At 43.8% G+C, this 13,757-nt stretch overlaps 1 protein-coding gene across 1 annotated transcript in view; it reads left to right on the top strand.

Moving 5' to 3' along the window:
• The window catches only part of RGS20 (regulator of G protein signaling 20), a 36,167-nt gene that overhangs the window by 733 nt on the left and 21,677 nt on the right, over nucleotides 1–13,757 (top strand). Inside the window, exon 2 of the mRNA XM_026050111.1 lies at nucleotides 4,230–4,232. Within this exon, the coding sequence (XP_025905896.1) occupies nucleotides 4,230–4,232 (3 nt within the window). The remainder of the gene's footprint in view (nucleotides 1–4,229; nucleotides 4,233–13,757) is intronic.

The raw sequence follows: 13,757 nt of genomic DNA, 5'->3' as shown, positions 1-13,757 counted from the left end.
CTTGAACCTTGCAGAGTCATTTATCTCTGTAGATTTATCCCACAGAGCAGAGGAATGATGTGTCATGTCTCTTAGGTTCCTGGTTCACTTCCATACACCATTTTCTCAGAGAATTGCCAACAAACTGGCCTAAGTCCAGGTGAGAGACTTAAAGGTGCTGAAAGGATTCACCTGGGATGAATAATAGGATGACTAAATGAAAAATGGTGGGAACATGAGCCATGAATAATTCAGGATATGAGTTTCAGAAGCTGTCAGTAGCAAGGGTTAAATTTAGGAATGGTCATACCTGTGACAAAACTCCCTTTGCCTTCACAAGGGCCAAGAAGTCATCAGGTTTGCTCTGCTGCATGGACTGATTAAATAGAGATAAYGACACCAAATGTTGAAATGGAAGGATTAGGTTGACTATCAGAAAGTGGCAAAGCAAAGGTGAGGAGAGTCATTTAGGATTTTTGATGAATGTTTTGCTGTGTGTAATGCCAATGAAATGGCCTTTAGGGAATAGATAATAGATAGGGAATAGATGCATTGGCTAAGGAGCTGGGGTGGAGAAGTCTGTTCTGGCTTTAACTTGTACAGCTGTAAGACAGGAATGGATCATGTCAACAAAAGAGTATGCACCACAGAAACCAAACACAGTCTAATATTAAAATCCATTAGGGTGCTACATTAAATCTTCTCTAGTGAAACATTTTCACTCATGCTTAATATTAACATTAACAACTTCCCTGTCTTGAAACATGTATGGCCGTAAGACTGGTGCATAAAAATAAATTGTAAGCTTTACTTAATTTAGGAAAGAAATACCTTTTATTTTTACTGACAGGAAATTAAGACACAGGATTTTCTAGGTCTTAGGAAATAAACATAATTAAATTAGGACTTACAAATTTGTTGACTGACAGGGATCTCTATCAAAATGATTCCACCACCCTCATTGATTCTCATGTTCTCTTCAGTTTGAGGTGACTTCTTAAACTTGATGCTTCTGACCRTGAGCAGTGGCTGCTTCTCATATTAAGTTGCCATCCAATTCACCATGCCAAATAGTAAAAAAAAGTGAGATATTGSACTAGAGAAAATTGTACGTCTTTTAACAGAACACTTGAATTAGGTTTATTTCTTCTTGAACATACTTTCGAAGAGCAGCTAAATTATAAGAAAAATGTAAGAGGTAGGCAAAGTTTAAAAGCCTTTTAAAAATCTCTTCATGACATTTAAATGAACTCTGTGAGTTGTTTATTCTCTATTTGCATTGCTTAAAAAATCTTTCCYTCTGCATCTTGTTTTAGAGAAGTATTAAAATGCAAAGCAAATAAACTGTTTGTTACCGATCTCAGCACGAAAGTACAAGGGCTTATTAAAGCTAGAACAAACATGGGCACATTCTCCTGCACTTCTAAAGTACTTTATGGCAGTTAAGCAAAGTAACAGCCCCAGAAATACTGCACTGAGCAGAAAGATCATGAGAGGTTGCAGATAGGTCACCTAATATATTCTTAAGGAACTCATTTGGCGAAAATTATGTTAACAGTTGCTGTCATTTCTTCAGAAGAGAATGAGAACACTGTCCACAGAAATGCCATTTTTGTACAGCTAGAGTCAATATATGACTGGGCAGGTGCAGAAAGGAGAGCAACTCCTGCTGAGATTGAACTGCCCGTGAGAGATGGAGATTTCTTTCATCTGTTCCCCAAGTCATGGAACAGACAGGCAAAGAAAAGCATAATGTGAAATTAAAAGGCCTGTGCCCAGGAAAGGCAGAGGGAACTACAAAGCCTCCTTAAACATCAACCAGTAGCTTGAGATCTTGTGAGCACCCAAATGAGACTCAGGTGCATCAGCATTGTCTTCCTGCCTCCAAATCCCATTTACCTGAGTTCTGGGGGGGGGGGGGGGGGGGGGGGCACAGAAATGGGAATGGCCACAAGGAAACTGTCCATGTGGAGGAGCAGCCCAAGGGAATGAACCACAGCATCAGTCATTTCCCTTTATGTAGCAAATTTCTGCTCTTCAGAAATCCTTTGTGAATTTGGAAATGTCAAATATTATTCCATCAACGGCAGATCAGGTACTTGGAAGCCACCCTTGACCAAGCATAGCTCATCTAAATTATTCAACATTTGCTGTGAATCATCACTTGTTTGGTGAAATAGGGTCCATTCACAAATGACTCCAGAAAGGTCAAAATTTGTAAAAGATGTTTGCAGAGGACAACATGCCAGCTGCATGATTTGTAAAGCCCTATAGGATCTTCAGGTGACGAGTGCAGTGTAAGTGCTGTCACTTACTAGTTACTGGGACTGTTAACAGTCCCAATGAAGGTGGATGATGASACTACCTTTTGTAAGAGTAGGACAAGTTCTAGTAATAGCAAATTTACTCACCCTCTTCAGTCAATATCTCTCCCAAATAGGTTTCCGTGTGATGGCTTTATTCAGTGATGTCTGGTTTTCATACTTAGTCACAGTAGCGTTTGGGGTTGCACTTTTAAAGCTTGTGATTGTGTCACGGGAGCAAACCAGACAGTAATTTATACCAAGAACACACTCTTGCTGATCTTTTAAACAGGTGTTGTGCTTGGTTATATAGGAGGAAACATAGTGTTTAACAGTAACATTTTATCTATATCTTATGTTTGAAATAGACAAGGAATGCAAATTCTATGGCTGTGGACTGATCTCCTGGCAGCTAATGMTCTTCCTTTTTGAAAATAGGTATTCTTTTGAGCAGATAAAACATTTGAGACAGGTTTGATGCTCGATTTTGTTCATGAACAACTTTTTTTTTTCAACTGGAACCAGATTTCTTTGTGAGAAATGGAAGAACTACAGGGTGTTGTCACCACCAAATCATGAATATTACTGGCAACTTCTTTGATGGYCCAGGATATCTTTAAGTAGGGAAAAGAGTAGCTATTTTTATAGAATAATTACAGATTAAATCAAGATAATGAGGTAAAATAATATGCAGTTGATTTTAAAGGTAAGCAAAGTAATCCCTGGGACAACCTAGGTACAAGCTGAAGAACATTATTTCTCCATAGTCTTCTGTGCTCTTAAATTTTTTCTTGACCATGTATCCATTACAAGGACATACCTTGTCTCTAAAGTGCTTTTACTGGTGAAGAAARGTCTCCTCCTTGCGTGTTTTTGAGGACTGTATCAGTCCCAAGAGTATCCGTGACCTGCAATGTCTGTTGGGACCTGCCTCGTAAACAGACCTACCAGGAGGACTGAGGCCTGTCAGCCTTGCTGGCCCGACAGGCCCCTACAGAGGACTCAGGCCGAAGCTGCGAGCGAGTTCTGCTGCCTGCAGGGGAATCCCTCCCAGCAAGATCTAGTTTCACTAATGGCTGCCTTCAGGACTTGGAAATGCTCTGGGGCAGAGGAGGCAGTCGTTTCAGGGTTATTCCATACCGAGGTCAGTAACGTGTATTAGGGTAATCTGTGCTTGGACAAAGACTGTGCTTGGTATTTGGCATGTCAGAGTGCTTCCTTTCGACATGCTGATGCGTTAGCACATGTAACTTTGGCAAGGGCTTTGAAGAATTCACATTAATTGGGGCATGAATCTATCAGTCAGTTGAAGTACCTATTGAGTGTGTGAGGTCGAACAGAATACAAATGTGAAAATACAGAATACAAATTGGAATCAAAAGATACAGGACTGGAATACAAAATAAACATTCTAATAGCTCTTTTTAAAATAAATATTCTCTTATCTAAAAGACTTGGGCACAAACAGCGTGATCCACAACAGGATGTCCCCCCACTGACCAACATGAGAGCATGCTGAGGGTAGGAGTCTTGTTACCTGCTAGAATGCACGTTTAGGAGGTAAGGACTGGGAGTTTGTGCAACATGTGAGCAGAACTGAATACAAAAGAATTCAGTGGAAGCATTCAATGCAATTAAGAATTCAGAAAGCCACTATTCTGGAGAGATGGTCATCAGCAGAAATATTAGCTAACATTTAGAAATACCTAACTTCCCCCTACAAGAAAGGCATCTCCTTTCATTGGTCAATCTCAGACTCGAACTCTCTCAGGCCTTCCTGTCCTGGCTGAGGACAGTGACTCTTTTACATCTAATAGTCCAGCACACACTCCKGTCGCTCAAGTCTTGGAAGGTCCAGGTTCAAAATCTTCCCCTGTAATGATYTGGAACCACACACCCAGAAGGATAACCTAACTTCTTCTTGCAATATATCCTTGAGTAGGGCAGCAGGTGTCTCCTTTGGCTGAAATTATTAATTATCATATAATAATTTAATATCCCTTGGATTTCAGAGGAGGAGTGATTCTTCGCTCTGTGCTTAAAGTACTTCCCAAGCAGAGATGTGAGCTGCTGTGCCTTCATCTAGGAGCTACTTCCATTTTCCTTTCTATGAGGTATTCAGTGAGACCCAGGCTGAAATCCATTGGGATCTAGCTCCCTTAAAGCTGGATTGGGAAGTTTCCCATGGTCTGGTTAGCCAGGTCCATGCCAGGGAGAGCGCTTCGGAAAGCTGAGAGTGACAGAGCTTCACTGGCAACCCAGTGGCTTCAGTCCAGAGATCAATCCGTACAAATTCCCAGCAGTGAGAGAGTCTGGACCTGCATCTGCTGTATTTCCAACAAACGCACTAGCAACAGAGCATGCATCCATACATTTTGGATCTGTCAGTGAGTAGGAGGCAGCGACTCCCAAATGAAGGTTGATACAGTTCTGCAATGCCCAACCAAGCCCATAATGCCCTCGGAGGGATGCATCCTAAGACCTGTTTCCTGTGTTCTCCTTGAGGCGTGATGGGATTTGGAGGATTATATATTTGGATAWAAATTTGAGCTCTGTCCTTGCACTGGAAGAGGGCACTCTGGGTTCATACTTCAGGCCCCTGGACTTGCTGGGAGCCAGTGTAGAGCCCTGCATGTTGAGGACACCTTTCAACAGACCTAGCTCCAAGCTCCACTTGCTTACTGGCCTTATACAGCCTTGCAGAGACCTTCTACACACTTGGTTTAGGAGTTTGGGCTAAGTCCTAACCTTACCTTGGGGTAAGGTGGATAAGTCCTAACCTTACCCCAAGTCCAATCCGAATGTACTTTGTACGCTAATGTGCTTCAGACAATTCAAATCATTAAGTTTAATTCCTTTAAAAAGTAATAATATGCTCTGATCATTAGCATCCTGCATGAATGTAGGAACAGATGAATGTGGGTAATGTAGGACTGATTCTTTATTGTGGAAGTGGTTGAACACTGGAACAGGTTGCCCAAAGAGATKATGGAGATCCTTGGAAATACTCAAAGCCTGTCAGAACAAGATCCTGAGCAACTACTTTAGGTGACCCTGCTTCGAACATCATGTGGGACTAGATGATCTCCAGAGCTGCCTGCCAACCCCAACCGCTCTGTGTTTCTGTGCAAGAGAGAGCTCATTGCAGTATCTTTCTAAAAARTGTTCCATAACTGCATGGCCTGAGAATAATTGTAAGAATTATTCTTTCTAATTCATAAGGGATTTTTTTGTTTTGCATCCAGAAATGCAGTTCTGAGAACAGATACATACATTGTTCAGGGTTGTCCATCAACCAATAACAGCTGTGCAGACCATAAGCAGAGGGCATTTGTTTGCCAAAGTTGCCAAAATAAAAATGTATTAGACATTAATAGGTGGATTACTTGCATAAATGAAGTTCAATTAATCTAGTCCTCAGGGATAATTTGTTTTAATTTGCAGTCATGTGCTTTTCTGATCTAGTGATTTATATATTTTGGCTTTGAAATAGTCCTAAAACTTCTTTCTTAACTGTGCAATTTTGAAAAGGAAAAATGTGAAATGTTGGGCTAATTAGGATAACACTATCAGAAGAGGCATTTAATCAGAAAATAAATAAATGAATTAATTCTTTTTTTTTTAATCYTAATTACAGAAAAAAAATCAGCTAAAAAAATCTAGCCTGGGCTGAATTATTGCAGACTGTCTTTTCATTAATACAAGGAGAACTTTTATAAGTGGAACAAAATGTCATGAATAAATGCCATAATAACTTTCTCACTCAACATAGTTTCTAAATCAACTAATTTAAGATATGGAAAATTAAGATAGCATTTATAAATATATGATATTAATATGGTATCTAATGTAAATCTATTAATATAAGATAGCCTTTCACAAGCAAGAATCAACATTTTAGATAAGGGATACTGGGGAAGATAAGCAGCCCTTCCTTTCTGGAAAACCGTGGAAGCCTCTTCTCAAGAAAGCAACTATTTTCAGCATCTGTGACACATGAGGAGTTAACCTTCACCCCCGTGGTATGTGTCTCATACCTAGGCTGATGAAACTAAATGATTTCCAATACAATACAAAACTAAAATTAGGAGCCTTTGTGCATCACCAACCCCAGAGTGATAAGGTATAATATAGTTAGTGTTGCTCTGATCTATGTTTTTTCCTCTTAGAGGCTGGCAGGGATCACCTGAGCACAGTGAGTTCCTATCACACACTCTTTTATTTCCAATACACTTCATGTCTGCTGGCATAGAGYAAGAAATAAGAAAAAGCAAGAAACATTCCAGATCCAATTCGAAGGGGCTTTCAGAGTGCCAGAGGAGTCCCAAAACGCCATAAATCACATCTCAGCCTCAGATTTGGGCAACTCCACCCTAAAGAGCAAATCCCTGCAGTGACAGGAGGATGCTGTGGGGTACAATATCATGGAAGGCAGCTGTGGGTGAGAGCTGGGTAGTGCCATTGGGTCCATCCTGCTTGGGTTGGTCATCCCCAAGCCCCCTGGCACAAGGATACCTCACCAGTCCTTTAGATATCTCAGTTGTGCAGATTCCCCAGTCAGGGACTTGCTCCAGTGCTATTGTTTACAAACAGCATTTAACCTAAATGCTTCCCACCAGCAGTGCAAAGAGGCAGGAGTTATGAATCACATACATATCTTTTCATAGTGAATTCTTTCCRGAACAAGCTCAGAGGCACTAGAGGAATAGAAATGTCCCTTTCCATACATTTAAAACCTACTCAGTTCCACACATTGCTGGCCTCTTTCATGTCTTAACAGAAGTGTTCTTCATTCCCTTTTGTTTACAGTTCTTTATAAATCATCATGAATGAAGATTCATTGAATCAAAAGAAAGATCTCTAGTTGGCCTCTAGAGTCAGTCTATAAAAGCCTGGCCTTTTCCATAGTTGTTCCCTTTACTGGGCACTGAGCCTAATGAAAATTGCAGAAACATAGATGTTGATATCTTTATTTTTGAGAACTTAGTCTACCACCAAGTTTGGYTGGAATCAGCCCAGGAGGCTAATCATCCTCAGCGTTATACTTACAGTATTCTCAAAATAAAGTTAATCTGAAATTCTGTATTTACTCTTAAAGGCATTAACAGACTGCAGCAAAGGAGGAACTGCCCACTGATTAYCTCCAAAATATCACATTGGTTTTCCTGGTATGCTGTTGCAAGTGTTTAGTTACACCCACAAGAAAGACGAAAATTACTCTCAAGAGTCTGGAGATGCCAGGTGTAAGCTGAATAATCCGTGCAGAATAAGGAAGGTCTCAATTTTGTTTCATTACCTGCTCAGTTCTGTCTGTGAACAAGACCTGGTTTCAGGAAGTAGCTATGATATTTCCACTGACATCTTGTGTGATCTTTAGGACTGTTTGTTTTAACTTAGCTATTGCCTTCAAGATGACAAGGACAAGAATAGCAGTTCAGACTTAGAGTAAAATGGGATAAAGTATTTGTTCCTAATAAGACAAACAGCTGGTGTTTTTATGAGCAGGCAGAAGGACTGTGATATTAGAAAGTATTATTTTTCTTGTATTGCTCTGCTGTTTTATGTAAAACACGTGGTTGTCACACTTGRTTACCAAGCCAATCTGCTTAACACAAGCATTGTCATAGGAGGGAKGTCTCTGTAGAAGGGAATCTCCTCTTAGGATCTCCTTGTCAGTTCTGGAGAATTTTGTGAATGGCACTCACAGCTTTTATGGATTTTGGTACTCAGAGCTTGTGCTTGGATTCATTCACAAATACAGGTCTGTGTTGCTCTGTTCTGTTCCTTTGCTCTGCTTTGTTTCTTTATTTGCTTTCAGTTGCAAATTCTTGCTCWAAATGATCAAAATTGCATGGAACTCTGGGTGTCAATAAATTCAGCATATTCAACATATAAGTTCTAAATAAGAAAGTCAAAGGATGGGATTTAGTTTATACCTAGATCTTCTAAAAGATTTGGCATAGAATAGCTGGATAGTTCTCCAGTCAGAAGACTAAGTGAATCATGTTCTTAAATGCCAAGGATGTTTCTTCAAACTTGAGTTTCTTCAGGTTCACTGAAACACTTGATTCTGAAAGATAGTTGCTATTTTTATGACAGACCAGCCTTTCTCACTGCGCTGTCTATTGTGCTCATATAGACCCTGCTGGGATAAGTGCATGCACATCATTTAAGTACAGGAATAGCATCTGCTTGAATGATTTACCTGATCAAGAGTAGCAAGATGAAACTGTAAAACTGTTTCAGACCCATGAAGAAGCTCTGCTCTCTCTTACGTRCCACAGTGCCTTATTAGCAGACACACTGAAAGAGAAAGAAAAGCCAAATGCCACTGGATTCTTACCAGCCTTTCCAAATCATTGGGAGCACTAAGTTTAGATTGTTACACACCACAGAAGTAAGTTCAGGCTATTGCAGACAGGGCACTTTCAGTCCTGCTTTGGCTTGTCAGCTCTTGGATATTTGAAGTTTGAAATTTGAAGTGAGGGTCTGAAATGAACTGCAGAGAGGAGGGTAGGAGGGACATTTCGGCCGCCCAGGAGAAGGGCATCGTCTTTAGAAACAGCAGGGTAACCCAGGCAGCTGCCACACATCTGATCTGTCAATGGCCTTTGAGCAGTAACACATAAAGGTGGGATAMATATATATGTATATATATAACTAGCCTTCTCCTAATTTTAGTCTCTTTTAAGACACCTCTAGGATTCACCATGAACCCACACCAAAATGCTTTCTATTTCTGAGCACGGGGAAACACGGCAGAGAGCCCCGGAGCGGTCAGAGGCGGCAGCCTMGGCCACAGGCAGGAGGGTCTGAAACAGCAGAAACACCTGGTAGCACCCCCAAAAACACCTGGGAGTGCAGGAACGCATCACAAACCGCCCCCAAAACCAGGACACATCCCCAGGACCCCTAACTGTGCCTCTAGCTATGGCATCAGGAGAGACCTGGAACCTGGTACCGGTTGTAAACGTACTCCTAAACAAGCATAGAGGTTACTGGAGTTGAAGTTTATTATGTATATCCTCTTCCTCCCATCATCGTTCAAAGGTCTTTTTTAATATGTTGAAGAAATATTGCACTTCAGGCTATTCTGTAATAAGATAAATGCAGGGTTTGCTCTTCCTGCCAATATTTATCAGCCTGGGATATTCTCATTTCTTATACATTCCTTTTTAATCTCCCCTTTAGTGCTCTCCCACTGCCTGCCCTTTATGCTTGTGTTCTCCTTTTTCAAAGGGATCATAACATCGTGCATTTTAGCTGCGATGCCTTCCCGTGTTCTCCATCACATCCTGTGAGTGATAGAGACAAGTCAGTGGCAGGAGTCCCCGTGGTCCCCTCAGCAGCCTCACTGAGGTGGAATATTCGTGTGCAGCCACATCTGCAACCAGCCCYGCACCAACCCGTGCGTGGTGCTGAAAAGCCAGGCTGCTTGGGAATATTGGTTCCCGGTTAATCAATCCTTCTTTCTGAATCAGTTCTGGAGTATAACTGCTAAGTACTTTGTGGATCTAAAAATTGCATTCATGTCCATTTGCGAGTCTTATTGAATTGGGAGTCTTATTGAATTYGACTATATTTATTTCTTACCAGGGCAGTAAGGATCCTGAATAATAATATATTATGCCATGACCCGCAATATTGGGAATATCCCTGCAGGTCAGATTGGATACCTCTCTCTTGCATAACATGGACATTGTGAAGATTTCTTATTCCTTCACTAATCATGAAAAGAGGAAAGTAGGCTTCTGCTTTAGCTCATATAATTTCCATTGTGGGCAGAGGATTAATACTAGGAAGGACAGGAAGGAGGGCCCTGGAGGGTATTGCTCCGGCACTTAGCCTTATTAATCCTCAGCTGAGCAGGTTTCCCGTTCAAATCGCAGGGACACAGTGACACCTGCTGGGAGCTGGTCAGCAGGGTTGCTTAGCACCTTGTCATCCCATCAACTGCAAACTCACATGTCTTTGTGCACAGATTATCTTTCCCTGGACTGCTTTTCGCCCACATTTTTGCTATATGCTATTGCAAAAACGCTATTGGCTTTGCGTATTTAACTATTTATTGATAAATACAAGGCAATAGCATCAGCCAGAGTATAATGGTGCTCCAGCTAGGCAAATAAATGTGTCTTAATGCAATCACACTCCATCAGARATTTCCCTCTTTTCGCCTATGTCCTAGTGCAGTTTCAGGCAGGCAGCCTTTGCCCGAGCTGCTTCCTGGGTCTTCTGTCAACCTGCCAGGAGCTCTGAGGCACGGAGGGTTTCGAGCGCAGGACATGGTGCCACAGGCCCCACCGAGAGGGCTCGGGGACCTCGAGGCACTCGCGTGATGAGGCCTCAGCAGCACCCGGGCCAAGATGTGGGGCAGAGCYGCCCCCGAGCTCTGGCGCTCTGCAATCTACCTTCAATCTGTCACTGGGAGCCATCTCCTTATGCCTCACATTGCATTCCAGCTCAAAGATTGGTTTTTTTTTTTCAAATTTCCTCTTCCTCCTCTTCCTTCAAAGTAACAAAGACGTGATATGTAGGAGGGGAAAGAAAACMGGGTTGTGAGTGGAGACAGCAGAGGCTAATTTCCAGACTTGGAGACACTTCAGAGTAGATGCTGGCTGATATAAATACTTGGAGAACTCAGTAGATCTGGAGATTCACACCAGCTGTCGACTGGCTCTTTGGTTTCCAAAGTGATGTATGTGAAGAAATGTGTTTCAGCACTCTCTGAAACGATGCCTCTCGTTACTGCTTCAGATGTAAGCAGCACATAGATCCACATCTCCCCGTGTGATCTGCTCTTTTGGCAAAGGCACAGGGCCATATAACAGCAGCCACTGTGGGAGAAAGAGAAGTACAAGCTGAGAGTTTTGCAAAATGTGTATTTCGAGTGGCCTGACCCTGGGAAACAATATTGTCCTAGAGAACAGCACTGTGGGCTTGTAATAATTCTCCAAGTGCAAAGCAGAGAACTGGTCAGCAATTCTGATTGCACTGAATGGGGAGCCAAGTCTAACAATTACAATGACTTTTTCACTCCTAATTTAAGGCAATGCCTTCACACAAGTTTTAGCACGGGAAACTTCATACTCAGGCAAAGGATGAAGAAAAGCCTTATGCTTTAAGCTTTGGGTATATTTCACACCGAAACATTACATTTTGACAATGTAAGTGACATAGCCTTGGACTTACAGAAAATAAATATTTMCTGGAGGATTAATGCACCATTATCCATGTTTATGAAAAATCAAGTACTAACACATATCCCCTGCATACGAGGTTAGCTAATGCTCTGCAGACTGCTCCATGCAGCTCTGCAGTTAGTTTTACATGTGTGAAGACTCTGGGTTATTTTGCCTTACATCTGCCTTGAACCTTCTGTCTGAGGATCTTCTGTGTGAAATCAGTTACTAATAGTTCCATTAAGAAAAGTTACTCACACCTGTAGGAAAGAATACAAATATTTAATAGAAAAGATTGTCCTCTTCAGGAAGGCTGTCACCTAAAATTATATTATATTGCATTATATTGACTTCACAATATGGCTACTTAAAATACATTTTTTAAAAAATATGTTTACATATATTAAAAAAAAACATATTTAAAAGTATGTTTACCTTTTAATCCTTCACTAAAGAACAGCATATYCTAGACCACTGCTGGTATTGAAAATACAAATATGTAAGTTCTACTAAAGTCTCTGGAAAGCCGTTCTAATTCTAAAAGTATCTCCTCTCCCAAAGGAGCCCAGCATAAAGTGACTTGTAAGGAGCACCCTTTCATGTTAGAGAAAACAAACAAAAATGGCTCCTTACTTAATGATCGAATTGCTCCCTAATTCACAATGAATCAGCCCTGTTCAAGAGTCAAGAAACTCACTACTGACCAAGGGAAGTGAGCGGGACACTTGGAAGCAGATTAGTTCCCTTCTAACACCTTATCAGCACCGTTAAACCCCATGTAAAGGGAGGACAAGGCCTTGCTTGTGCAGGGTGGTTTTATGCAGCTGGCTGAGCCTGCACCAGCAGCCAGAGAGAAAACAGGGGCGAGGAGGGGGATCCGCTAGTGTGAGGAGGACTCGGGCACACAGGCCGCTCTGCAGCCCAGGGCTCTGTCCTTAACCGCGAGCGTGAACTCGCCCGGGCCTCGGCGCATTGTGCGCTGCGGGATGCTCGGCGCAGGTGCCTTTGAGTATCTAACCCGGCAAAAAAWACCCAGCCATGTTTAGGTAAGGTGTCGTTTGATCATAGCATCCCCTAGGAGAACTGTGAAGGGTGGAGCAAGAGCGCAACCACCTGCAGGCTGAGTTTTGATGGGATTTTAAACCTTGAGGACACTTAGGAGGGTCCCCCCTGCTCTGGGACACCCTTCCCAGCAGAGGGACCTGCATTCAAAGGCCAGCAGCCTCAGTTATCTTGTGTTTTCACTTGATCCCAAGACCCATGAAGGAAATAAGCACCATGGTGYGCTTGCTGAGTGCCTCTCCCCTTTCCTTGCCCAAGGAGCAAGGCAGCACCGCTCCATCCTACGCATCAAGCCCACGGTTTCTGCAGAGGTCCTGACCAGGCCTTGGTGACTGCAAGATTTAATATCCAGTCATACCCTTTATACCACCCCAAAAGGGCAAGTGGGCTCCTTGCTGCCAGCCAGGAGGAATCCTAATACAGGGACGAAGGAGAAGGGAGGGGAATCCACATTTCTGTTTGTTCCTCTCCCCTGGGGATGCCATCCCCTYGCTACCCTCTCTGCTCAAGCCCAATGGCTCCCAAGCAGCAGCCCCCGGTGCGTGAGGAACTGCAGGGCAGTCTGGACACTGTGCCCTCCTCCACCGAGCAGCTTCCCTGGTCCTGGCGGCTCCCCAGCCTCGTCCCCAGGTCCTGGTGGCTCCTCGTCCTCCTCCCCCAGTCCCGGCAGCCCCTCAGCCTCGTCTCCCGGTCCTGGCGGCTCCTCAGCCTCATCCGCTGGTCCTGGTGGCTCCTCAGCCTCATCCCCAGTCCCGGCAGCCCCTCAGCCTCGTCCCCTGGTCCTGGCGGCTCCTCAGCCTCGTCTCCTGGTCCTGGCAGCTCCTCASCCTCGTCTCCCGGTCCTGGCGGCTCCTCASCCTCGTTCCCCGCGGCCGGGAAGGCGCCAGGGCCGGAGAGGCTGCGCTCGCCCTGCACTCACGTAAGTTGCTCCCTGCTCCCTGCTGGAGCCAGCGAAAGGGCTGCATGTCCGAGCCACTTGGGGACGGGCTGCGGGACCGCGCTGGACAGTGGAGCCCGCATTAGGAAGAGAGTGAGGGGGTGGCCGCTCGCTCCGGCACCCGGGAAGGGCTGCGGGAGCGGCGGGCGGGCCGGGCCCGCGGTGCCGTCCAGCACCACGGACAGGGGCGGCCCGGGGCTGGGCGCGGGCGCTGCGGGGCCGGGCCCCGCGGTGACGCCGCTCTGTGTCTCTCTCAAGCTGCCTTGGCCAGCGCTGCTCGCCAGCCCCTTCCTG

Source organism: Nothoprocta perdicaria, unplaced genomic scaffold, assembly GCF_003342845.1.
Source record: "Nothoprocta perdicaria isolate Ctin4 unplaced genomic scaffold, notPer1 scaffold_65, whole genome shotgun sequence".
NCBI classification, from domain to species: domain Eukaryota; kingdom Metazoa; phylum Chordata; class Aves; order Tinamiformes; family Tinamidae; genus Nothoprocta; species Nothoprocta perdicaria.
Note: the sequence above shows the minus strand (reverse complement) of the source record. Positions and strands in the feature narration are given on the sequence as shown.